The following is a 26,057-nucleotide window of genomic DNA, read 5'->3' on the forward strand; positions in this document are numbered from 1 at the left end:
GTCGTTTGCCTCATTCTGATAATCTACTGCTATTGAACCAATCAGTAAGTGAGAATATACGTGACCTAGGTCTAGGTCTAAACACAGTGTAAACTTGTATCCCGTAAACCCAAGAAGTAGCTTTCATCTAGCGTAAACCAGCGCAGGGAATGAATGAATATTTTTATACGCCCACATTTTCATGTGGACGTATTATGCCGTCGCCCCTGTCCGTCCGTCCATCCACAATTTGTTTGTGGACACTCTAGAGGTCACAATTCTTATCCGATTTTGACGAAACTTGAAATATAGGTTTATCTCCAAAAGATCTCGGCTGCTTTCGATATTGGCATATATCGGATCAAAACTTCATGGATTATGGCCCCTGTTTGTACGAAAAATCATGTTTTTAGCTTGTGGACCCTATAGAGGTCACAATTTTTATCCGATTTTGTTGAAACTTGAAATGTAAGTTTATAACCCAAAGATCTCGGTTCCTTTCGATATTCGCACATATCGGACCGCAACTTCCTGAATTATGGCCCCTGATGGTACGAAAAATCACGTTTTTAGCTTGTGGACCCTATAGAAGTCATAATTTTTATCCGATTTAAAAACCTGTATTATTATATCACCGTTACACCCTAAGAACGACTGAGTTCGAATTTTGTGAAAATCGACCCAAAATTGACAGACAAAATGGCCGCCGTTCGTTCTCAAATAGTGTAAGAATATGGTATATCAAGGTTGTGGACCCTATAGAGGTCACAATTTTTATCTGATTTTGTTGAAACTTTTTTATCCGATTTTGTTGAAACTTGAAATGTAAGTTTATAACCCAAAGATCTTGGTTCCTTTCGATATTCGCGCATATCGTACCGTAACTTCCTGAATTATGGCCCCTGATTGTACGAAAAATTGCATTTTTAGCTTGTGGACCCTATAGAGGTCATTATTTTTATCCGATTTAAAAAAACGTAATATTATATCACCGTTACACCCTAAGGACAGCTGAGGTCGAATTTCGTGACAATCGGCTCAAAATTGACAGACAAAATGGCCGCCGTTCGTTCTCAAATAGCGTAAAAATATGGTATATCAAGGTTGTGGACCCTATAGAGGTCACAATTTTTATCCACTTTTGTTGAAACTTGAAATGTAAGTTTCATAACACAAAGATCTCAGTTCCTTTCGATATTCGCGCATATTGAATTGTAATTTCCTGAATTATGGCCCTTGATAGTAGGAAAAATCACTTTCTTGTTAGCTTGTTCTCTATCCATCTCTCGAAAATGTGGGCGTATCCTGCCTGGCAGCCGCTGGTTTTATTTAGACTACTATTTTCGTTGCACTGCCTTAATATTTTTATTAGTTACTATCGCTAAATAATACGCATGATATTAACATTTATGCTCAAAGACTGTAACGGATAGTAAAATGATTCGTATAACCCTTATTTTGTATCCGTTAACGGATATCCGAATAGTAGTTTCAACACTATTGAGAAATCAACAACTGAAGTTCAAGTATTTCAGTAGAACAACTTACGCCAATCTGTTCAATTCATTTATTTAATGTTAATAAGCTGACTTTTAATATATATATTTTCTAATGTATATCTTATCAATATACAATATTTTCTTATTTTATTTCTTGTGTGTAAATTTACAACCGAACTTTGATATAGATAGTGTCGTATTCACATTTATCATATGGTGATCCGAGTCCATATTTTATATTAGCTATTGTAGATCCAAATCTATATATTATGATCAACCACTCATCGACACACTTCCGCTGTACAAATGTCTGTCACTGAATAGGGGATTGTCACTCGCTCTCGAGTTCAACTCAATATCGAACCCAAGACCTTGATAATGGCGACGAGGATGGTAAAAGTTTAGTTAAAAGCTCTATGAATCTGTTGCTAAACTTTATATGGTAAAAATATGGTCTCAAAAGCAGTATATTGTGTGTGAAGTCGACGCTCGTTTCGTAGAAATTTCCCACCCATCCTCAACACTTTGAATATTTAGACACACAATATGGCCACTGCTTTGCCTCATTTTCAGAATTTTCCTGTTCGCTCTAATGAACAAACTGCTGGTATTAGATGGAAGAAATGGGTAACAAGGTTTGAAAATTTAATGGTGGCAATGTGTATTAACGATACCAAACGTAAAAGAGCTTTAATGTTATATTATGCGGGTGAAGAAGTAAATACAATATTTGACACTTTACCTGATAGCGGAGATGATTATAAACATTGTAAAGACAGTCTCACAGACTATTTCAACCCACAGAAATATGTTGAATATGATGTTTTCAATTTTCGACAAGCAAGGCAAGACAAAGGTGAGACAATTGACAGTTTTCACACACGCCTACGTGAATTAGTAGTCAACTGTGATTTTGCCAATGTCGACAGAGAAATCAAGTCTCAATTAATTGCCAAATGTTCATCACAGCCCTACGAGATCCTGAACTCACACTCTCAAAACTCCTCATGCAAAGTAGAACTGTTGAATAGGCTGAACAACAAATAAGCCAGGTGGAAGAAAAGATACGCCCACCCACTCTTTCAAAATTAAATGTCAATAAAATTAGTGATTTTACTCGAAAAAAGCAAAGCTTTCAGAAATTTTGTCAAAAGAAACCAGATGAAGAAAAAAGATCTGGTGGACAGAGAACTCAATCCTGCAATCACTGTGGAGGAAGTGGCCTCATGATGGTGGCATGCAAACTGCCCAGCCCGAGGTAAAGAATGTTTAAACTGTGGAATAAGCTATCACTTTGCTAAATGTTGTCGATCTAAAACTGGTATTGGATACAAGTTTCGCAAGCATCAAGGACTGAGACAAAATGGCATCAAGTCAATACCATGCCGAAAAGACATTCCGAAGAAGAAACATCGAGTGACGATAGTTATTTCTACTCTCTCCAGAAGAATCACTCACAACTCCCAACAACTAGGATCAAAGTTGGAAAGTACCACATTCCGATTAATTTTATCATAGATACTGGCACTAATATTAACATAATGGGTAAAACAGTTATGAAAAAGCACCTACAGCCCTCCAACCAACAAGTATGAAGATTTTTCCATACGCATCAAAGAAAACAGTTAGTTTACTTGGGAAGTTTGAAACTACTTTGAGAAACCCTGTGAACAACAGAACAACAGACACTACCTTTTATGTCTCTGAATATAGTAATAAATCACAAAATCTAGGATTGATACAACTACCGTCAATCAACAATATCAACTCGATTCCCTTTATTGACAAACTGGTTGATGAATATAGTGACATATTCCAAGGACTTGGAAAACTTAGAGATTATAAAGTTCATCTACATATAGATAATTCTGTTCCTCCAGTCATTCAACCACATCAACAAGTTCCATTTCATCTGCAAACTAGAGTTGAAGATGAAATAAAGAAGTCATTAGATCAAGACATCATTGAGCCAGCAAATGGTCCTACACCTTGGATTTTCTCCAATTGTGGCATCACCAAAACCGAAAAATCCATCAGAGTTACGTCTATGCATTGATATGAGAGCACCCAACACAGCTATAGAACGTGAACGACACATCACCCCGACAGTAGATGATTTAATAAATGATCTTCACAATGCCAAAATCTTCTCAAAACTAGATCTCAATCAAGGTTATCATCAACTAGAACTCGATGAGGACTCTAGATATATCACAACCTTCTCGACACACATAGGATTGTTTCGTTATAAACAGTTAAATTTTGGAACAACATCAGCTGCAGAAGTGTTTCAGAATGTCATACGTCAAACTCTAGCGCATATTAAAGGTGCTCGTAATATAAGTGATGACATTATTATATTTGGTGCTACACAAGCTGAACTTGATGATGCTCTACAAGCAAAATTCAAACGCCTTCAGGACAAGAACCTGACCCTAAACATCAGAAAATGTGTGTTCAATAAGACCTCACTTGATTTTTATGGTTACCAATTCTCTGCTAATGGTGTTGGTCCTGATCCAAAGAAGAAAGCAGAAATTTATAAATTTGATGTTCCTAAAACTGTGTCAGAACTCTGAAGCTTTCTTGGTATGGTTATTTATTGTTCCCGTTTTATACCTGACTACTCGACCATATCTGCTCCACTCAGGGAACCTCACTTGCAAGAAAACTAAATGGTGTTGGACTGATGAATGTCAACATGCATTCATATCTCTAAAGGAAATGGTACTAGATGCCAAGACTATTGCTTACTTCAATCCCAAACATATCACTGAAGTAATTGCTGATGCTAGCCCAGTCGGTCTTGCTGCTATACTAACTCAACGAGAAACACTTGATAGTCCTCCTAAAGTTGTTGCTTGGGCTTCTCGAGCTCTTACCTCAGTTGAACCAAGATATTCACAAACAGAACGCGAAGCATTAAGTCTAGTATGGGCTTGTGAACACTATCACGTTTTTCTAAATGGCTCCAGCTTTAATCTAATTACGGATCATAAGCCATTAGAGTTTATCTTTAATAACCCTCTCTCGAAACCCCCTGCACGATTATGACTTTCAAGTCATTTACATGAATGGTGAAGATAATCCTGCTGGTCACCCCAATCCGTCTCAAAATTCACTTCGTGAATCGTCAAAGTGTAAGAAGTACATAAACTATGTTATTTCATCTGCTCTTCCCACTGCTATAACAACACAAGAAGTGATTGATGAAACACAAAAAGACCCAACCTTAAAACTCATCTCACAAACAATCCAGGATAATAGATGGTATAACATTACAGAGTGTGCTACAGAATTAGGGGCTGATATAGACTCTATCAAATCATTCAAGAAAATTCACCATTGATAAAAATCTAAAAACAATAGGCATTTCATATGCGAAATACTCGGCTTCCGATTGGTAAACTGTCGCCATGTTGGATACTGTTAAAAAGCTTGGGATTTCCTCTATTTTAAAAGAAATGACGTTTTTTGGAGATAAAAATAGCAAGCAAGAACAGGTTTTGCATACCTAATGAGGTTATTTCGAGAATACGTTATTTGATTAGTCGGTCACATAGGTCAATGGTGAAGTGTCCAATGAGAAGCGGGCAATCCTCTAGGTCAGGTCAATGGGCATGCGCACTAAGCTTGTGTCCCATATCAATCCTGGTTGCTACATTACTGATCCATACGTCATTGTTTATCAATATCTATAAAGTTTTTCAAATAAAATGCCTTTGAAATTGTTTAGATGACTAAATAAGTAGACCTAGTAGTTGTATGGTAGCAATACCATTACCTGGTAGACGTTCCATCACTGATTATAGTTATGGTTGTTTTGAATAACATCTATTCTATCTATCATGGTCTTGAGTGACAATCCATTTATTCATTGACAGACATTTGTACAGCGGAAGTGTGTCGATGAGTGGTTTATCATAATATATAGATTTGGATCTTCAATAGCTAATATAAAATATGGAATCGGATCGACATATGATAAATGTGAATACGACAATCCTCCCCAAATTGAATCAAGAATGTGATGACAGTCTTTAAGATATTATTATAAAACTGGAAAAGTCCTATAAAAATAAAGATAGGTTGCCAGGCAACGAAACATACGCCGACAGCAGCTAAATCGTCTGGGCAGTCAACAAGAGTTGTCGCATATTTTTACTTTTTTCGGTAATGAAACCTTTATAATACAGTAAAATCTGATTAAGAGCAACAACTCACAAAGTAATAATCAGAAAACTATTAGAATTTCTTTGGTTTTTATAAAGTTCTGCCCCATGCTAACGTTTTGTATACAAAGCTTTTAATATCATGGATTTAACTGTTAAAGTCATAAAAATTCATTGAAAATTAATATACTTGTTCGTCTCAAGATCTTAAACTCTGTGTATCAATCTGAAGTCAATCGAATGATAACTTTAGCGTTAAGAGCATCACAAGATTTTGCAAAGTGATCAATGGCCATAACTTTGGCAGTAATTATCAATAGGAATCTTCGTCTCATGACCTCAAACACTGTGTATAAATTTAAACTCAATCGGATATTAACTTCAGCCTCTAGAGCATCCACAAGATTTTTTTAAGTGATCAAGGGCCATAACTCTGGCAGTAATTATCGGAAATCGCTGAAAATCAATAGGCTCTTCGTCTCATGACCTTAAACACTGTGTATAAATTGAAAGTCAGTCGGATATAAACCTTGGCCTCTAGAGCGTCCACAAGATTTTTTAAAGTGATCAAGGCCATAACTCTGGCAGCAAATATTGGAAATCGCTGAAAATCAATAGGCTTCTTCGTCTCATGACCTTAAACACTATGTATAAATTTAAAGTCAATCGAATATTAACTTTGGCCTCTAGAGCGTCCACAAGATTTTTTGAAGTGATCAAGGGCCATAACTCTGGCAGTAATTATCACATAGGCTTCTTCGTCTCATGACCTTAAACACTGTGTATAAATTTAAAGTCAATCGGATATTAACTTTGGCCTTTAGAGCGTCCACAAGATTTTTTGAAGTGATCAAGGGCGATAACTCTGGCAGTAATTATCGGAAATCGTTGAAAATCAATAGGATTCTTTGTACCATGACCGCAAACACTGTGTATAAATTTAAGGTTAATTGGATATTAACTTTGGCCTCTAGAGCGTCCACAAGATTTTTTGAAGTGATCAAGGGCCATAACTCTGGCAGTAATTATCGGAAATCGCTGAAAATCAATAGGCTTCTTCGTCTCAAGACCTTAAACACTGTGTATATAAATTTAAAGTCCATCAGATATTAACTTTAGCCTCTAGAGCGGACAGGGGTGACGACAATATACGACCACATTTCAATGTGGGCGTATAAAAATTTAAATTTCAACCTTTGAAACTTTTAAAAGTCCTTTTACTTTAACACTTAGAATTACCATTACAGAAATTGTTAATTTACACGGTTCATAACTATCATCCTCAATGATATTTCTTGCTATACACAACTTAACATTATAAACTTATAAAGAAATTAAATAAAGAGTTCAATGTTTTGGTTTACATCTCATCAATCAAACATCTTGGTCTTCTATGACGATGGGGATATCTAGATCTATGTTGATTAATTGGGTCACGGTTTAGATCTGAGTCGTTATCAACTATATCTTGTTCATCAGTATCCTCCTCATCTTCAGAAGAATTACATGTATATCTATCAGACTTTAAAAAATGAGCTATTACGAGTAATGTGATGATCATGTCTTTTAGCAGTAATCATACTTCCTTTGACAGATTTAACTTTGTAGGGTTTAGGTTTAAAAACAGTGGAGAATTTGTCTTTTTTTTGACTGACGAATCAAAACAGTATCACCTTCAGAGATTGTGTGATTCTTAGAAGATCGTTTTTTGTCAGCATAATCTTTCATTTTAGATTTCTGAGATTGATCACGTTCCTTGACGTTAGCTGGAGTTTCTTTAGTACGAACTTCTGGAAGTTTTGTTTGAATTGGACGATCAAACATCAGATCAGCTGGTGTGTGATCAGTTGTCGGATGCGGTGTAGCACGATAATTTAGCAAAAATGTGAACAGTTCTTGTTTCCAACTTTTACATTCGACAATTGCTGATCGGATAGCTTTACACAAAGGTTGCATCAGTCTTTCAGCTTCAGCATTGGCTTGAGGCCAAAGAGGTGTGATTTTCTTATGTTTGAATCCGAGATACTGAGCAAAATAAGCAAATTCTTGACCTTGAAAAGGCGGTCCATTATTACTTTTCACAATTTGCGGTATTCCAAATTCAGAAAATATTTTATCTAACACAGGATTTATTGAATCTGCAGATGTGGATTTTACTGTTTCAACTATGGGAAAACGAGAATAGTCATCAATAATCACTAACAAATAATATCCATTTGGAAACTGTCCACACAAGTCAATATAGAAACATTACACCAGGGTCCATCTGGAAGTTCAGACATCACTAATGGTTCAGGATGTACTTTACCCAATTCCGGCCGGTTCGTTTCAAAATGGATCTCAAACATCTTGAAACAGAATGTAGTTTGAGATTATTTTGGGCATAATTCGTGATGTCAGCATATTGTGATACGTATCACGTATCGGTTTGCCGTATGGTCAATACATATCCTATCGAAAATGAACTGTATCGACACAGCCCTAGAAGAAATGCCAGGGTGCTGTATAGGGCTGTGTCGATACAGTTCATTTTCGATACGATGCGGCAAACCGATATGTATCGCGATATGATGACATCACGAATTATGCTCAAGATGTTTGAGATGGGTAAGCATCAGATTTCTTAATCCATTTTGAAACGAACTGGCCGGAATTGGGTCAATTGAGGACCTGTAGGATATGGGTTAATTATAAGCTCCAATCACTTTAATATAACAAGACTTCAACAAAAATAATTCTGGGTAATTTGTTGTGGAGGATGTCGTATTTTAATGTACACTGTATGTGATTACTACAAAAATAACGACGGATACACCATTTGAAAATTTTCCATATTTAATTCACGTAAAATCTTGAAGTTCACGTCCGTAATATTCCAGAATAAATTAATTACTGTCTTCGTTTATTCGATGAAACGTTCGCATTTCATGTCGATGATCTAGAATATTTGCATTTTTCATCTATTGCCAGTATCAGAAAATGCTGTAGCTAAAATAAGCTGATACGGCACCATGGCATTTCTTCATAACACAATTTGTTGTCTTTGTCTATCAGGTAACTATAGTCATGTAACTTGGCAAAAGTTTTTATTCATTCGTCAATTGATAGACACACAGCACAACATACTGAAATTGCTTTAAAATCAAAATTCCGTACGATTATGATTAGTCCGGGAGCTAGGTGGGTTTTGTTCAACATGGAAGGTGCGGAAGGTTTGGCATTTTAGTGGTGTATGACTGTTTTAGGAAACCCCAGAAACCCAATTCTTAAGTTGCGCCAGTGGTGGGTGTGGCAGGAGGAGCCACCAATAGTACCCCCCAAAATGGTTTTATTCAACATGGAAGGTGCAAGTTCCACTTCAATGGCATTTGATAGAGGAATGTGCCCTGAATTAGGAAATATAACTTAAGAATGGAATTTTTGGTGGAAAGGCCACTTAAGAAGAGGTCAAAGGTCACTAATTAGCAATTTTTAGATTTTACTGAAAATGATTTTTCCATTATCTCGTGATCTATTCCAAATATATTGCACAAAACTACATGGACATTTTTGATAGTGCTAGGAGCAAAAATATGAGACATAAAATAGTTTTAGCTAAAAGTATGACATAATCTCAAAAATAACGAAAATATCACTCGAACCCCATCGGTAATTAAAATGTTAATCAACATGAAAGGTGCGAGTGAGAAACCAAGCCTAAATTGTACGGAATGATATCAGAAATCATTATCATCAACTTGAGAATTAAATTTCTGGTGGTCAGTGTACTTAAGAAAAGAATAATGCTGGTCTGCACCGAATGACCCCTAATTAGAAATTTAATTAACATGAAAGGTGCGACATTGGAACAAGGTGTAAAATGTAGGGACTGGTCATAGGATTCACAACCACTAACTTAAGAATGAAATGAAATGAAATGAAATGGAGTGTAACGTCCTACTGTTCTGCTCAACTTAAGAATGAATATTTAGGTGGTAAATGAACTTAAGAACAGCAGATGTGACCAATAACCTTAAAAAATCAGTGACAAGCAGTGCAATATGCCCACAATGCTATGTTTCCTCTTGATCTCTGATAGTAACACTGATACATTAACCCATTTAACCCTGAGCCAATTAAAAGATTAGCTACCCTAACCCTAAGCTAATTAAATCAGCAGGGACCATTTCCTAAGCCAATTAGTGGATTATTTTTAATCCCAATACCCTCTACAAAATTGCAAATAACTAAAAAAATATTTTCTATACATAGAAATACTCTGTTACAAAAATGTACAGATTGTCGTGTTCTTTCCAATGATATAAAATTCAATTTTAAAAGTAGAAAATATATTACTATAAATAACATTGAAAAGTTGCACTGCTTGTCACTGATTTTTTAAGGTTATTGGTCACAACTGCTGTTCTTAAGTTCATTTACCACCTAAATATTCATTCTTAAGTTAATGGTTGTGAATCCTATGATCAGTCCCTACAATTTAAATCCTTGTTCCAATGTCGCACCTTTCACGTTAATTAAATTTCTAATTAGGGGTCATTCGGTGCAGACCAGCATTATTCTCTTCTTAAGTACACTGACCACCAGAAATTTCATTCTTAAGTTGATGATAATAATTTATGATATCATTCCGTACAATTTAGGCTTGATTTCTCACTCGCACCTTTCATGTTGATTAACATTTTAATTACCAATGGGGTTTGAGTGATATTTTCGTTATTTTTGAGGTTATGTCATACTTTTAGCTAAAACTTCATTTATTTTATGTCTCATATTTTGCTCCTAGCACTATCAAATATGTCCATGTAGTTTTGTGCGATATACTTGGAGAGAGAGAGAGAGAAATGGAGTTTAACGTCCACTCGACACAAACTAGGTCATTTCGGGACTAACATGTGGTTTTAATTTTACTTCAATAATTCGCTTGCACGTAGGGGTCTTTAGCAGTGGGAGGAAACCGGAGGACCCGGAGAAAACCCATGAGGTTGGACAGGCGACCCTACTCCTTACGTATCGATATAAATATCGCTGGAACGTATGGATATATCGACACAGCCCTAGTGCTGTATCAGCTTATTTTGGCTACTGCATTTTCTGATACTGGCGATAAACAATAAACACAATTTTGTTTTTTTAGTCAGTATTAATATTAAGATTCGAAAGATTTGCGCAGATTGCATATATATGAGACTCCTCTTAAAAATGCAAAAACTGACGAATTTCTAGCCCTGTATACACACATATTCAATAGTTTACTGAAAAATCAAACCACATCTCTGAAATTAAAACCTGTCTTGTTCTAAGTTTTATCTTAACCATTTCATCTATGACCGATGAGTAGTCAGTATAGGTCGATTTTACTGTCTACATTTGGTTGAAGTCTTGCTGTTAATCATTGGTCGATTTAATGGTTCCTGATTGCAATTTTTTGGTAATAAAATATAGCCGGAATTGATCAAAATAAGATGATTTAAAAGTTGTATTTGATGATTACAGGAAATTGTTAATATATGTGGAAGAATTTGTTGTGATAGTATAGGAAAGTTGAATAATAAATCTGTGTTATTAGAAGGTTCTAGAGATACATCAGCTGGTAAATGTATACCTGTAGATCTGACATCATTATCAGAATATTCCTTATTTCCAGGACAGGTAAGAATTTACATGTCATACAGTTATAGTAATAGATCTACTTAAAGAATGTAAAGTATAGGAAAGTTAAATAATAAATCTGTGTTATTAGAAGATCAGTGTAACCTTTTTCATAGGGTTGATTGACCTAACTAAACTAATAAATTAATATTTTGGAAAACGAGGAGGGGTACGGCAACACTCCCTTAAATAAGTAAAAAAGCTGGACAGTCTGGTACATCTGCGTAGGATCTGGATCAAAAAATGATGCCGGCGGGGCGGAGTAGTAGAATAGATAAAATTAAAGAATCCCCGCCATCCTAGAAGACATCAATGATAATTATTTTATTTAAATCCGCGATAATCGACCTATTCTTTGTTATTTTAAAATATTAAATCTTTACTTATTTTTATAATTATATTAATAACTTTACTTATTTAACAATCTTTAATATAATTTTTAAAAATCCTTTTTGTACATACAAATAAATTTAACGATCCTCGTTTTTAACAATCCTTAATTTTAACGATCCTTTTCTTTCAAACCAATCATTGTACATTAATAATTTTTAAAATCCTGTGACGTCATCTCTTTTGTTTGTATATAAGGCGTCACAGGATTCACAAACAAATCATTCTTGAAAAAGGGTATTGCACCCGAAATGTTGGATTGATATAAAGATCTTTTAAAATTAAAGAATCCCCGCCATCCTAGAAGACATCAATGATAATTATTTTATTTAAATCCGCGATAATCGACCTATTCTTTGTTATTTTAAAATATTAAATCTTTACTTATTTTTATAATTATATTAATAACTTTACTTATTTAACAATCTTTAATTTAATTTTTAAAAATCCTTTTTGTACATAAAAATAAATTTAACGATCCTCGTTTTTAACAATCCTTAATTTTAACGATCCTTTTCTTTCAAACCAATTATTGTACATTAATAATTTTTAAAATCCTGTGACGTCATCTCTTTTGTTTGTATATAAGGCGTCACAGGATTCACAAAAAAATCATTCTTGAAAAAGGGTATTGCACCCGAAAAGTTGGATTGATATAAAGATCTTTTAAATCTACAAGTCTGTTGCTGGTTCTGTTTGGCGGGGATTCTTTAATTTTATCTAAATTAATATTTTATAACCCACATAGATCTTTATGTTTCAACATGTAACCAAGCTAGAGTTGTTGTTTGAGTTTTTTTTTTATACGCCCACATTGAAATGTGGTTGTGAATTTTGTGAAAATCAGACCAAAACTGCCAGACAAAATGGCCACCCCTTCTGCTCAACTAGTGTAAACATCTCGTATATCAAGGTTGTGGACCCTCCAGAGGTCACAATTTTGATCCGATTTTGTTGAAACTTGAAATACATGTTTATAATCCAAAGATCTTGGTTCATTTCGATATTCGCGTGTATCAGATCGAAACTTCCTGAATTATGGCCCTTGATTGTATGAGGGGGGTTGGATGGCCGAATGGTTAGCACGTGCGTGCTGTATCATGTGGCCTGTCATTGAGTCAACTGGCGTGGTTTCGAATCCCCGGTTGTACGTGGCAAGGAGTAGGGACGCCTGTCCAACCTCGTGGGTTTTCTCCGGGTCCTCCAGTTTCCTCCCGCTGCTAAAGACCCCTACGCGCAAGCGAATTATTGAAAGAAAATTAAACCATATGTTAGTCCCGAAATGACCTAGTTTGTGTCAAGTGGACATTAAACCCCATTTCTCTCTCTCTCTCTTTGATTGTATGAAAAATCGTATGTGGACGTATTGTGCCATCGCTCCTGTGTGTGTGTGTCTGTGCGTCGCCTACAGGGTTCAATATATACTGGATTTTCTTCAAACTTTGTATACTTATTCCTTATACGCTAAGGATGATCCCTATTGTTTTTGGTGCATGCCCGACCCCCAGGGGAAGAGCCAAGCCCATTTCTTGTATTTATTTGTTTGTCGTCTACAGGCCTCATTTCTTAACGTATCATCTTGAAACTTTGCATACTTATTCTTAGTACCCTAAGGAACATCCCTATCATTGGGGGTGCATGCCCAACCCCCAGGGACAGTGCCACGCCCATTTTCTTTTTGTGTGTCGCCTACAGCCCACAATTCTTAAGTGATCATCTTGAAACTTTACATACTTATTCCTTAGAATATTCCTTAGAACCAATAGAAACAAAGCCGATTCTATCCAATTTACCAACCCCCAGGGGCAGAGCCATGCCCATTTCTTGTATTTGTTTGTTGTCTACAGGCCGCATTTCTTATACTTATTCCTTATACCCTAAGGCTGACCTATTATTTTTGTAGCATGCCCTACTCCCTCGACAGAGCCATGCCCAATGTTTGTATGTCTTGTGTTTTGCCTACAAGCCGCAAATCTTAACAGATCCTTTTGAAACGTTGCATACCTATTCCTTATACCCTAAGGATGACCCCTATTGTTATTTGGTAATTCACCAACCCCCAGGGGCAGAGCTATACCCATTTTTATAAGCCCACATTTTCATGTGGACGTATATTGTCGTCGCCCCTGTCTGTCCACAATTTGTTTGTGGACACCCTACAGGTCACAATTTTTATCCGATTTTGACGAAACTTGAAATATAGGTCTCTCTCCCAAAGATCTCAGTTCCTTTCGATATTCTCATGTATGGGACCATAACTTCATGGATTATGGCCCCTGATTGTACGAAAAATCAAGTTTTTAGCTTGCGGACACTCTAGAGGTCACAATTTTAATTCGATTTTGATGAAACTTGATATGCATGTTTATAACCCAAATATATTGTTTCCTTTCGATGTTCTAGCATATCAGACCGTAACTTCCTGAATTATGGCCCCTGATTGTACGAAAAATCATGTTTTTACCTTGTGGACCCTATAGAGGTCATAATTTTTATCCGATTTAAAAAACGTATTATTATATCACCGTTACACCCTAAGGATGGCTAAGTTCAAATTTCGTGAAAATCGGCCCAAAACTGACAAACAAAATGGCGCCCTTTGTTCTCAAATACAGTAGAATCTGTATTAAGCAGCCACCCAAGGGAATTTTCACAACTGACCGCTTAACGGGAGTGGCCTCTTAATAAAATCTCGTTGCTTTTTGTGCCAACATAAATTAAATATTACTCTTGGATGCATTGGAAGCGGTAAATTTGGCCGTCGCTGAATCTTGTGCCGAACGAAAATTCTTTACTCAAATCTCGGACATAACTTAACGGGAGTGGCCTCTTAATAAAATCTCGTTGCTTTTTGTGCCGACATAAATTAAATATTACGCTTGGATGCATTGGAAGCGGTAAATTTGGCCGTCGCTGAATCTTGCGCCGGACGAAAATTCTTTACTCAAATCTCGGACATAACTTCTGTAAACTTGTCATTTTGTACCAACCTTCGATACTACTGTCTACCATTGTGATGCATTCGATAATATTTATCCATTTTTGTGAAGAAAATCGATGAATTCATTTTATTTTATCAAAAAAGCACATGAACAAAAAAAATCGCTAATTTTATCTCCTATTTACAGGGGGTGTAACTCTGTATGTAATATTATAGGAGGCGCTAAGAGAGATACTAGATGATCGTGACAAAACTCGGTACTTTTATTTTATTCAATCAGCATCAAATAATGTGTCGTTACGCGTGAAAACAATGATCAGATAATCCCGGGTTGATTGTTATGTTTACATTTCTTTTTACCTGATCAGTGGGGGTCCAGTTAATTAACTACTACTCACGGGATTAGCAGGGGTGTTACAAAGAACGACAAGATGGTATCATTCAACAATGGCCGTTGAATGGGCGATGTTTTGTTGAATTTATTAGTAAAATAGTGACCGCTGGCCGCGTTAGAGGAGTGACCGTTGAATAAAGAGATGAAACAACAGAATTTCTACGGGGGGAATTTATCGTGACCGCTTACAAGGAGATGTCGCTGAATAGGAGTGGCTGCTCATACAGATTCTACTGTAGCGTAAAAATATGGTATATCAAGGTTGTGAACCCTATAGAGGTCACAATTTTAATCCTATTTTGATGAAACTTGAAATGTAAGTTTATAACCCAAAGATCGTGGTTCCTTTAGATATTCGCACATATCAGACCGTAACTTCCTGAATTATGGCCCCTGATTGTACGAAAAATCATGTTTTTAGCTTGTGGACTCTATAGAGGTCATAATTTTTATCCGATTAAAGAAAAAAAACAAAAACGTGTGAATATATCACAGTTATATATTTTGTTTAATAGTTATTGTAGCACAAATTAGAAATTTCCTCGATTCTGATTGGTCGAAAAGTGTGGTCGAATGGACAATAAACCCCCTCTAAATTATCAAGCCGAATTACTGCGTAGAAATATAACAGAATACTTTTTTTCATTTTTGTGCTCAATGATCTTCCTCAACTCTATATTGGCAAATATCTTCAAGGAATTCTGCACACATGACTATCACACCATTTTCAAACATCATCTTTTATGGAATCACATTTCTGGAATACATCAAAAAAAAACAGTAGAAAATCAGTCATAAATTAATTAAAACTGTTTTCAGGTATCCAAATATAGCCTATTCGTAACTAGGCAGTGACAGTGAGAGTAGGCCTAAGTTTTCTTTTTTGGTAGGCTAGCTTCACTCACCAATTTTTATACGCCCACATTGAAATGTGGTTGTATATTGTTGTCGCCCCCATCCGTCCGTCCGTCGGTCAGTCCGTTCGTCCGGTGTACACAATTGCTTGTGGACGCTCTATAGGCTAAAGTTAATATCCGATTGACTTAAGATGTATACTCAGTGTTTAAGGTCATGAGACGAAGAAGCCTATTGATTTTCAGTGATTTTCGATAATTACTGCCAGAGTTATGGCCCTTGATCACTTCAAAAATTCTTGTGGACGCTCTAGAAGTCAAAGTTAATATCCGATTGACTTTAAATTTATGAACAGTGTTTAAGGTCATGAGACAAAGAAGCCTATTGATTTTCAATGATTTTCGATAATTACTGCCAGAGTTATGGTCCTTGATCACTTCAAAAAATCTTGTGGACACTCTAGAGGTCAAAGTTAATATCCGATTGACTTTAAATTTATACACAGTGTTTAAGGTCATGAGACGAAGAAGCCTATTGATTTTCAGCAATTTTCGATAATTACTGCCAGAGTTATGGCCCTTGATCACTTCAAAAAATCTTTTGGACGTTCTAGAAGTCAAAGTTAATATCCGATTGACATTAAATTTATACACAGTGTTTAAGGTCATGAGACGAAGAATCCTATTGATCTTCAACAATATTCGATAATTACTGCCAGAGTTATGTTCCTTGATCACTTCAAAAAATCTTGTGGACGCTCTACAGGCCAAAGTTAATATCCGATTGACTTTAAATTTATACACAGTGTTTAACTCATTGAACCCTAGACCTAATTAAGTAACTACCCCTTAATCTCCCTGAGCCAATTAACTAGACAATAGCTTATCTCCCTGAAGCTAATTAAAGGATTATCCATTAATCTCATATACTGTAGATTATACAAAATAACACAAAAACTATTACTCCAATCAAAAAATGTTTATATTATCAAATGCAGATATAAAATCAGGCATTACAATGGTATAAAATTTAATCAATAATGCAAAATAACAACAGAGTTATTCTTTAATAAAATAACATATAAGTAAAAAAACAGTCACATTACAAGATTATAAATTTTGGCAAGTCAATAATTCTTTCTAGAATGTCTTTTTTAAGTCAATAATTTGAAAAAAAAATAATTAGTCCAAATATATACATAATATTATTATGGGTTTACAAGAATTATCAGTGTGGATTTAGCCATTTTAGTTCATAACAAATTATAAATGATTAGCACTGAGTAAGTTCATCAATCAAGATATGTCAATGGCACTGTTCTGTTTATCACATTTGTTTAGAGCACTCACAATAGCACTGTCATATTTTTAAGATCCATAGTACGCTCTGAATCATGTAGCATACAAATGTACCAAATAATTATCACACTGATTGTACAATTTACCCATTTAGTTCACAATAAATTATAATTGATTAGCACAGTTCAATAATCCTACTGTTCTATTTAGCACAATTTAGGGCACTCACAAGAGTCACAAACTCACAATATACAACTGGCGGTAGTTTTTACTTCGATGTCCATAGCAGTTATATCTCATAACAACCTGTCATGACATCATCATAGGTTGATATATTTGTTCTTATCAACCGCTGATGACGTCATGATAGTTTGATATTTCATATCAACCGCTGATGACGTCATGACAGGTTGATATTTCATATCAACCGCTAATGACGTCATCTCAGGTCAATATATTCGGCTCATATCAACCGCTGATGACGTAGATGATCGAAATAATACATAAAAAAACACAGAAATAAATTTTTATTCTTTTGACAATTAAAATTGCTTATGGTACAGTTTCTAACATTCAGGACCGAAATAGACGGTGTACTTATCGACATACATGTATTTAGATCGGTTATCCATGTCTAAGACATCTTTCAGAATTTTCTTTTCATCCATATTGCATTTATTTCTCCACACACTACAAGACTTGAAAGTATTTATCGCCCAAGAGTTCCTTTGTAAAGTATTTTTGGGTACAGTCCACTTAAAACAGTCGGTCAAATTCTTCTCTGAACATACCGAAAACCTTCAATCATGGTTCACTGTCAGAATTCTAGGAAAAGAATGCCTTTTGGTCCAAATTTTCTGCAGGCTTTGGATAGATCCTCGTCGATATTTGCATTCACATCTATTCCATCGTCAATATGTTGGCTAAAAAGATTGATTATTCGTCTGACTTCGTATTACTATTCATTTTGTTTTTGCTTTCAATTCAATTTCAATAGTCCAAAATGGCGACGTATAAACAAAAACATGCACGTAATTGCACGTGATTACTTCAGTAATTTTCGCTATTTGGCGGAAACTATCGAACAATTGTCCAATCATTGTTGTCTTTTAATGGAAAAGCCCATTAAATTTAAGGGTGAAATGACGTTGTATATGTCGGATATAAACCTACTCTCCCTCGGATTGATATGGTAGAGAACGCTTGGGCTTCGCCCGCACGTTCTCTACCATATCAACCTCGGGTAGGTTAATATCCTACACATAGCACTGTTATAAAAGTTTTTAGGATTCATGGTAAGCTCTAAAGCATGTAGCACACAAATATACCAAACAATTGTCACACTGTAAGTTCGTTTCGGCACGTTTTTTGGATTTTCTGCACTGTCTGCATCTCGCTCTTTTGACCATTCTCATTGGGTAGTGTCCACCTGGCGCTGTGGGTACATCTTCTCCAGATTCAACCCGTTTTCTTTTTCTCCCGTTCCGTTTGTTTCCGATCATTTTCTTAAATAAATTAATTTTAAATTCAAGCAATGATGTTGGAATAATCTTGCCGTTTTTAGTTTTTTTTACGTGGTTTTTTGATTCCTTATATAGCACAAATGCATTGGAAATACACAAGTCAAATAAAAAATAAAACAAATAAAGCCACCATTTTTTTGACATTCTGTACGTTGGATATTCCATACGTAACTGATCTGACCTATCAACTCCAGCAATGTTTGAATTATATTCTTTGATTGCTACTGGGCACTTGACAGTTTTTACCATACCATCTTTTTGCTTTCGTTGTACTTCGACTGTGGATAAAGGTGAATCGGCAGTCGACATAAAATTGACAATCCTCTTGTCTTTCCACATACCGGCTGTCAAATTTGAGGCTTGCATTATCTTATATTCCCCACTTGACCATTTTTTTACGTCTTTGCCCTTCGTTTTCAGATTTTTAAGCCAATTCTTTCGGTTAGTCCTGCCCGTTCCACGGGCGAATATACCAACGTTTTCTAATTCCCTAAATAAGTTTGCACTAGTATAAAAATTGTCGACATTTACAATCATGTTCTGAAGTTGAACTTTTCTTGTCAAGTCTAAAACAACCCGAGATGTTAGACCAATTTCTGCAGTCAGGTTTTCCTTGCCAGTGTACACTTGGAATTCATTTACAAAACCATTGTTCAGGTCCGCCCTCACCCACACCTTTATCCCATATTTCACTGGCTTCGCAGGCATATACTGTTTAAAGCCTATTCTTCCTCTAAACGCCACCATTGCTTCATCAATTGAAGTGTTCTGATGTGGATTATATCGTTTGGAACAATTCTCAAAAATATGATCTAAAATAGGTCTTACATGATGTAACTTATCATGGTTTATTTCACCTCTGGCGGGGTTGGTTGAATTTTCATTTGTGTGGTATATCAAGGTTATGGACCCTATAGAGGTCATAATTTTTATCCGATTTTAAAAACCGTATTATGTCACCGTTACACCCTAAGGACACCTGAGTTCGAATTTCGTGAACATCGGCCCAAAATTGACAGACAAAATGGCCGCCGTTCGTTCTCAAATAGCGTAAAAATATGGTATATCAAGGTTGTGGACCCTACAGAGGTCACAATTTTTATCCGATTTTGTTGAAACTTGAAATGTAAGTTTATAACCGAAAGATCTTGGTTCCTTTCGATATTCGCGCATATCAGACCGTAGCTTCCTGAATTATGGCCCCTGATTGTACGAAAAATCATGTTTTTAGCTTGTGGACCCTATAGATGTCATAATTTTTATCCGATTTTTAAAAAAACCTATTATTATATCACTGTTACACTATAAGGACGGCTGAGTTCGAATTTCATGAAAATCGACCCAAAACTGACAGACAAAATGGCCGCCCTTCGTTCTCAAATAGCGTAAAAATATGGTATATCAAGTTTGTTGATCCTATGGAGGTTACAATTTTTATCCGATTTTGTTGAAACTTGAAATGTAAGTTTATAACACAAAGATCTTGGTTCCTTTCGATATTTGCGCATATCAAATTGTAATTTCCTGAAATATGGCCCTTGATTGTAGGAAAAATCACTTTCTTTTTAGCTTGTTCTCTATCCATCTCTCGAAAATGTGGGCGTATCCTGCCTGGCAGCTGCTGGTTATCTGATTTTGTTGAAACTTGAAATGTAAGTTTATAACCCAAAGATCTCGGTTCCTTTCAATATTTGCGCATATCGAATTGTAATTTCCTGAATTATGGCCCTTGATTGTAGGAAAAATCACATTTTTAGCTTGTGGACCCTATAGAGGTCTTAATTTTTATACGATTTAAAAAAAACGTTTTAGTACATCACCTTTACACCCTAAGGACAGCTGCGTTCGAATTTCGTGAAAATCGTCCCAAAACTGACAGACAAAATGGCCGCCCCTCGTTCTCAAATAGCGAAAAAATATGGTATATCAAGGTTGTGGACCCTATAGAGGTCACAATTTTTTTCCGATTTTCTTGAAACTTGAAATGTAAGTTTATAACCCAAGGAAATCTTCCTTTCGATATTTGCGCATATCAAATTGTAATTTCCTGAATTATGGCCCTTGATTGTAGGAAAAATCACGTTCTTTTTAGCTTGTTCTCGATCCATCTCTCGAAAATGTGGGCATATCCTGCCAGGCAGCCGCTGGTTGATACATTTGTCAATGGTGGAATACTAATTTTATAGGATAATGGATAGTAAATATACTACATGTATGACCACGGTAAGGTGATCATCTATGGGTGTGCATTTTTTTTTATATTCACCTTTTTTTTATTCGTACTTCATATGTAAATAATCGTAATCAAAATGAACCGATCGGATAAATGGCTCACGCGGGAAATTAAAAGGTTCATCTAATAGTTCAACGCCGTAGATAACTTAATCGTGTGTTGATTTCATCTATCTTGGGAAAGTAAACTGCTCGTCAAATAAGTAAACGTCTTAGATAAATAAAACGTGTGTTGATTTTTTAACGCATCTTGGGGAAAGTGAAGGGCTCGTCTAATAAATAAACGCCATAAAGAAGTGAACGGGTTGTCCGTTTATAAACGCCTCTCGGAGAAACTACACCCGTTACCATTAAACTTAGCCATAGTACTAACTAAACCATTTTTATACGCCCACATCCGTCCGTCCATCGACCACAATTTCTTGTGAACACTCTACAGACTACATTTATCATCTGATTGTTTTGAAATTGATATATGTTGTTTGCATTAGTGAGATGATGAAGCCTCTTTAATTTCAATAACTTCCGTTAATTTCTTCTGGAGTTATGGCCCTTGTTTCACATTGTTGCACCTTGTGAACGCTCTAACGACAAGTTATCAACTGATCTGTATGAAATTTATATGTATCATTTAAATTAGTAAAACAAAGAAGCCTATTGAATTTCAGCAATTTCCATTAATTACATCTAGAGTTATGGCCCTTGTTTCACTTTGTTGAATGTTGTGAATGCTCTAATGACAACAGTTATCATCCGATCTGTTTGTAATTGATATGCATCATTTAAATTAGTGCAACGAAGAAGCGTATTAAATTTCAGCAATTTCCGTTAATTACGCCGTGAGTTATGGCCCTTGTTTCACTTTGTTGTACCTTGTGAATGCTCTAACGACAAAAGTTACTATCCTATCTGTATGAAATTTATATGCATCATTTAAATTAGTAAAACAGAGAAGCCTATTGAATTTTAGCGATTTCCGTAAATTACATCTAGAGTTATGGGCTATGGCCCTTGTTTAACTTTGTTGAATCTTGTGAACGTTTGAACTACAAAAGTTATGACCTTATCTGTATGAAATTCATATGCATCATTTAAATTAGTGAAATGAAGAAGTCTATTGAATGTCAGCAATTTCCGTCAATTACTTCTAGAGTTATGGCCCTTGTTTTACTTTGTTGAACCTTGTGAACGTTCGAACGACAAAAGTTATCATCTGATATGTATGAAATTTATATGCATTATTTGAATTAGTAAAACGAAAAAGCCTGTCGAATTTCAACAATTTTTGTAGATTACTTCCAGAGTTACTGCCCTTGTTTTAGTTTTTAGAACCTTGTGAACCCTCAAACGACGAAAATTATAATGTCATCTGTATGAAATTGTCTATTAAATTCCCCTAATTACTTACAAAAGAATAAATATGCGACAACCCTTGTCGACTGCTCGGATGCTTTAGCTGCTGTGGGCGTATGTTTTGTTGCCTGGCAACCTATCTTTGTAATTCTTAAACGATTTTTATCAATTATCGAACGATGTTTTGGAAGTAAACTATATGCATACTTTCCAGCGCTATAAACCCCGTTCTAAACGATACCATTCTTCTAGTGCAATCTGATTGGTTTTTCCTTTGGGGCACGATAACTTTGGTTATAATGAAGTGAGAGTCATGAAACTCTGAATATAGATTCATTATATCATTACCTTGACTAAGTTTGATGGTGAGAATTTTCTGCTTAGGCTAAGGAGCGATAAGCAATTTGATTGGTCCTACTGTTCTGCTCCTATACTGGGCTAATGAAGACGGGCATACGCCATACAGTGTGCTATGAGGGAAATTTTGCCCGGGCAGCGGCACCATCGCCTACTCTTACATCGAACACTCTTACATCGAACTCCAACTGCCAAGGGATCTTTTACGTGCATTCGAATGTTTACACAGGACCTCGGTTTTTCGTCTCATCCAAAGGACTAGACATCTGTCCTTGTCAGGCCCTCCGTCCTGCATCACTGACAAGGGGAAACCACGTCGGAAAATTGAGATGAACTTTCTCGGCCATTGCAGGGATCGAACACCCGACCTCCAGGCTAGCGAGCCAGCGCCTTACCCACCTAGCCACCGTAGCTCCGTTTTAACTGAGGTAGAATGTTTAAACTTGATGTAGGTGAATGTCTTGACTGAGTTCAATGATTAACATTTCGAGCTAAAGCTAAGCAGAGCTAATCAATTTCTTTGGTCGATGCTTTGAGACAAGATAATTTTGATTCTCTTTGCAGATAGAGAGTGATGTAACTTAGTGTATAGTTTGATTGCTCAATACAGTAGAATCTGTATGAGCAGCCACTCCTATTCAGCGACATCTCCTTGTAAGCGGTCACGATAAATTCCCCCCGTAGAAATTCTGTTGTTTCATCTCTTTATTCAACGGTCACTCCTCTAACGCGGCCAGCGGTCACTATTTTACTAATAAATTCAACAAAACATCGCCCATTCAACGGCCATTGTTGAATGATACCATTTTGTCGTTCTTTGTAACACCCCCGCTAATCCCGTGAGAAGTAGTTAATTAACTGGACCCCCACTGATCAGGTAAAAAGAAATGTAAAAATAACAATCAACCCGGGATTATCTGTTAATTAATCTTTTGTTTTATTAAACGACTAACCTGATCATTGTTTTCACGCGTAACAACACATTATTTGATGCTGATTGAATAAAATAAAAGTACCGAGTTTTGTCACGATCATCTAGTATCTCTCTTAGCGCCTCCTATAATATTAGATACAGAGTTACACCCCCTGTAAATAGGTGATAAAATTAGCGATGTTTGTTTGTTCATGTGCTTTTATGATAAAATAAAATGAATTCATCGATTTTCTTCACAAAAATGGATAAATATTATCGAATGCATCACAGTAGTATCGAAGGTTGGTACAAAATGACAAGTTTACAGAAGTTATGTCCGAGATTTGAGTAAAGAATTTTCGTTCGGCGCAAGAATCAGCGACGGTCAAATTTACCGCTTCCAATGCATTCAAGCGTAATATTTAATTTATGTCGGCACAAAAAGCACCAAGATTTTATTAAGAGGCCACTCCCGTTAAGTTATGTCCGAGATTTGAGTAAAGAATTTTCGTTCGGCGCAAGATTCAGCGACAGACAAATTTACCGCTTCCAATGCATCCAAGCGTAATATTTAATTTATGTCAGCACAAAAAGCAACGAGATTTTATTAAGAGGCCACTCCCGTTAAGCGGTCAGTTGTGAAAATTCCCTTGGGTGGCTGCTTAATGCAGATTCTACTGTACTTTTGAAAAAAATATATGTGCAATTAATTAATATTTGTCATCTATTTATTTTGGGATTTCGGCGGGGGACATCGGCCTCACTGTTGGCTTGTTAAAATTACAGATTATTGCACTGGAAGGATTGAATAGCTCTGGACAAAAGTTTGTCGCACAGAAAAAGTTGCAGGTAAGGGCTATGAAGTATTTATTTTCTTAATGTTTCAAAAGATAGCTTCGCTATGTGGGGTAGAAATACTACCTCACAGAGGCTATGTATCGAAAAAAAAAAGATAGCCATTGACGGCAGCTTATCCGAAAGGAACACTTGTATGTTGACAAAAATTGACAATGATTCTTTATTCCTTCAAGAAGTCTAATTTCTCCTGCTCACAGGCTTTTCCTGACACGTGAAATGCTGAAAATTGACAATGCTTCAAACCAAATATAAAAAGTGTTCATCCTAATGCTTCATGCCCATTTATTACATTGACAGTGTTTTCGTTAAAGGGTGGGCAACTCTTGGAACGCTGAATATCAATATAGTCTGGAGGCTCAGTGCGAGGGGTGTCCATCAAATATGGGCACAAAACCAGACCGAACTTTTATAGAGTAAAATTTTGCGTAGATATTTAGGGTCAAGGGTCAAATGGGTTCATTTGCACTGAAAGTCAATGCGCAGCCATTCTTGTATCATGAAAATAAGCTGAAAATAATAGAAAGTAATCACCCTTTCAATAAAAATGTAAACTTGCTAAATTCACCTTTAGTCTTAGTGACCCCAAAGGTCATAAGGTGAAATTTTCCGTTTTAGCACTAGGAAGATGTAAAGCAATAAAATGTCAGCGTAAAATATAAAGATAGGTTGACAGGCAATGAAACATACACCCACAGCAGCTAAAATTGTCCGGGCAGTCAACAAGAGTTGTCGCATAGAATTTGTTTGGTTTTTATAAAGTTCTGCCCCATGCTAACATTTATTATCCGAAACATTTAATATCATGGATTTAGCTGTTCAAGTGATCAAAAGACTTTAAACTCTGTGTATCAATCTGAAGTCAATCTGATGATAACTTTAGCCTATAGAGTGTCACAAGATTTTTTGAAGTGATCAAGGGCCATAACTCTAGAAAATCAATAGGATTCTTCGTCTCATTACCTTAAACACTGTGTATAAATTTAAAATCAATCGGATACTAACTTTTGCCTCTGGAGCTTCCACAAGATTTTGTGCCCATTTGATGGACACCCCCGCGCACTGACCCTCCGGTCTAATAGGTTTTGTCCCTTTTGGACCCCAATGCTTCACACCAAATTTGGTTAAAAACCATTACGAACTAGCCAATGGCAGGAGTGGGGCAACGCGGGTAGGGAAGGTTGCAGAATATCGAGATGGTTTGGCCTCTCATAACCCCAGTGCTTCACACTAACTATAAAAATATGATGTATCTATCACAAAGTTAAGAAGATCAATAATGAAATAAAATTCAAACTAAGGAATATAAATATTAAAATAAAACCTTTTCCTATCTGTTTATACAACAATATCAAGATTGTATTACAATTTTACATACACATTATATTATATTTTGAATTTTCTTTTGTATTTTTAATCAAGAATGTTAGACTTCCTTTACCAGTTGCTGAAGTAGAGGGTGGTGAGTTTGATCAATTAAATATTTATAAGATTAACATAATTCTAGTTTAGTTCAATTGAAGCCGTGGACTATTAAAATGAGTTTGTCTGTCCATACAGCCATCACACTGTTTGGCACACAATAACTATGCTTCTAATTGAGCTAGAATGTTCATTAGGTGAATGCCTTGATGGAGTTCATGCTGA

General features: G+C 35.9%; 1 protein-coding gene across 2 annotated transcripts in view; it reads left to right on the forward strand.

Annotated features, from left to right (window-relative positions):
* Positions 1-26,057, forward strand: part of LOC126820660 (DNA polymerase alpha subunit B) — a 157,203-nt gene that overhangs the window by 65,940 nt on the left and 65,206 nt on the right. For both annotated transcript variants that reach the window (XM_050548780.2, XM_050548782.2), the window contains exons 8-10: positions 11,144-11,299; positions 24,342-24,404; positions 25,833-25,872. In XM_050548780.2, coding sequence (XP_050404737.1) covers positions 11,144-11,299; positions 24,342-24,404; positions 25,833-25,872 — 259 coding nt within the window. The remainder of the gene's footprint in view (positions 1-11,143; positions 11,300-24,341; positions 24,405-25,832; positions 25,873-26,057) is intronic.

This window comes from Patella vulgata, chromosome 5 (genome assembly GCF_932274485.2).
Source record: "Patella vulgata chromosome 5, xgPatVulg1.2, whole genome shotgun sequence".
Taxonomy (NCBI): domain Eukaryota; kingdom Metazoa; phylum Mollusca; class Gastropoda; family Patellidae; genus Patella; species Patella vulgata.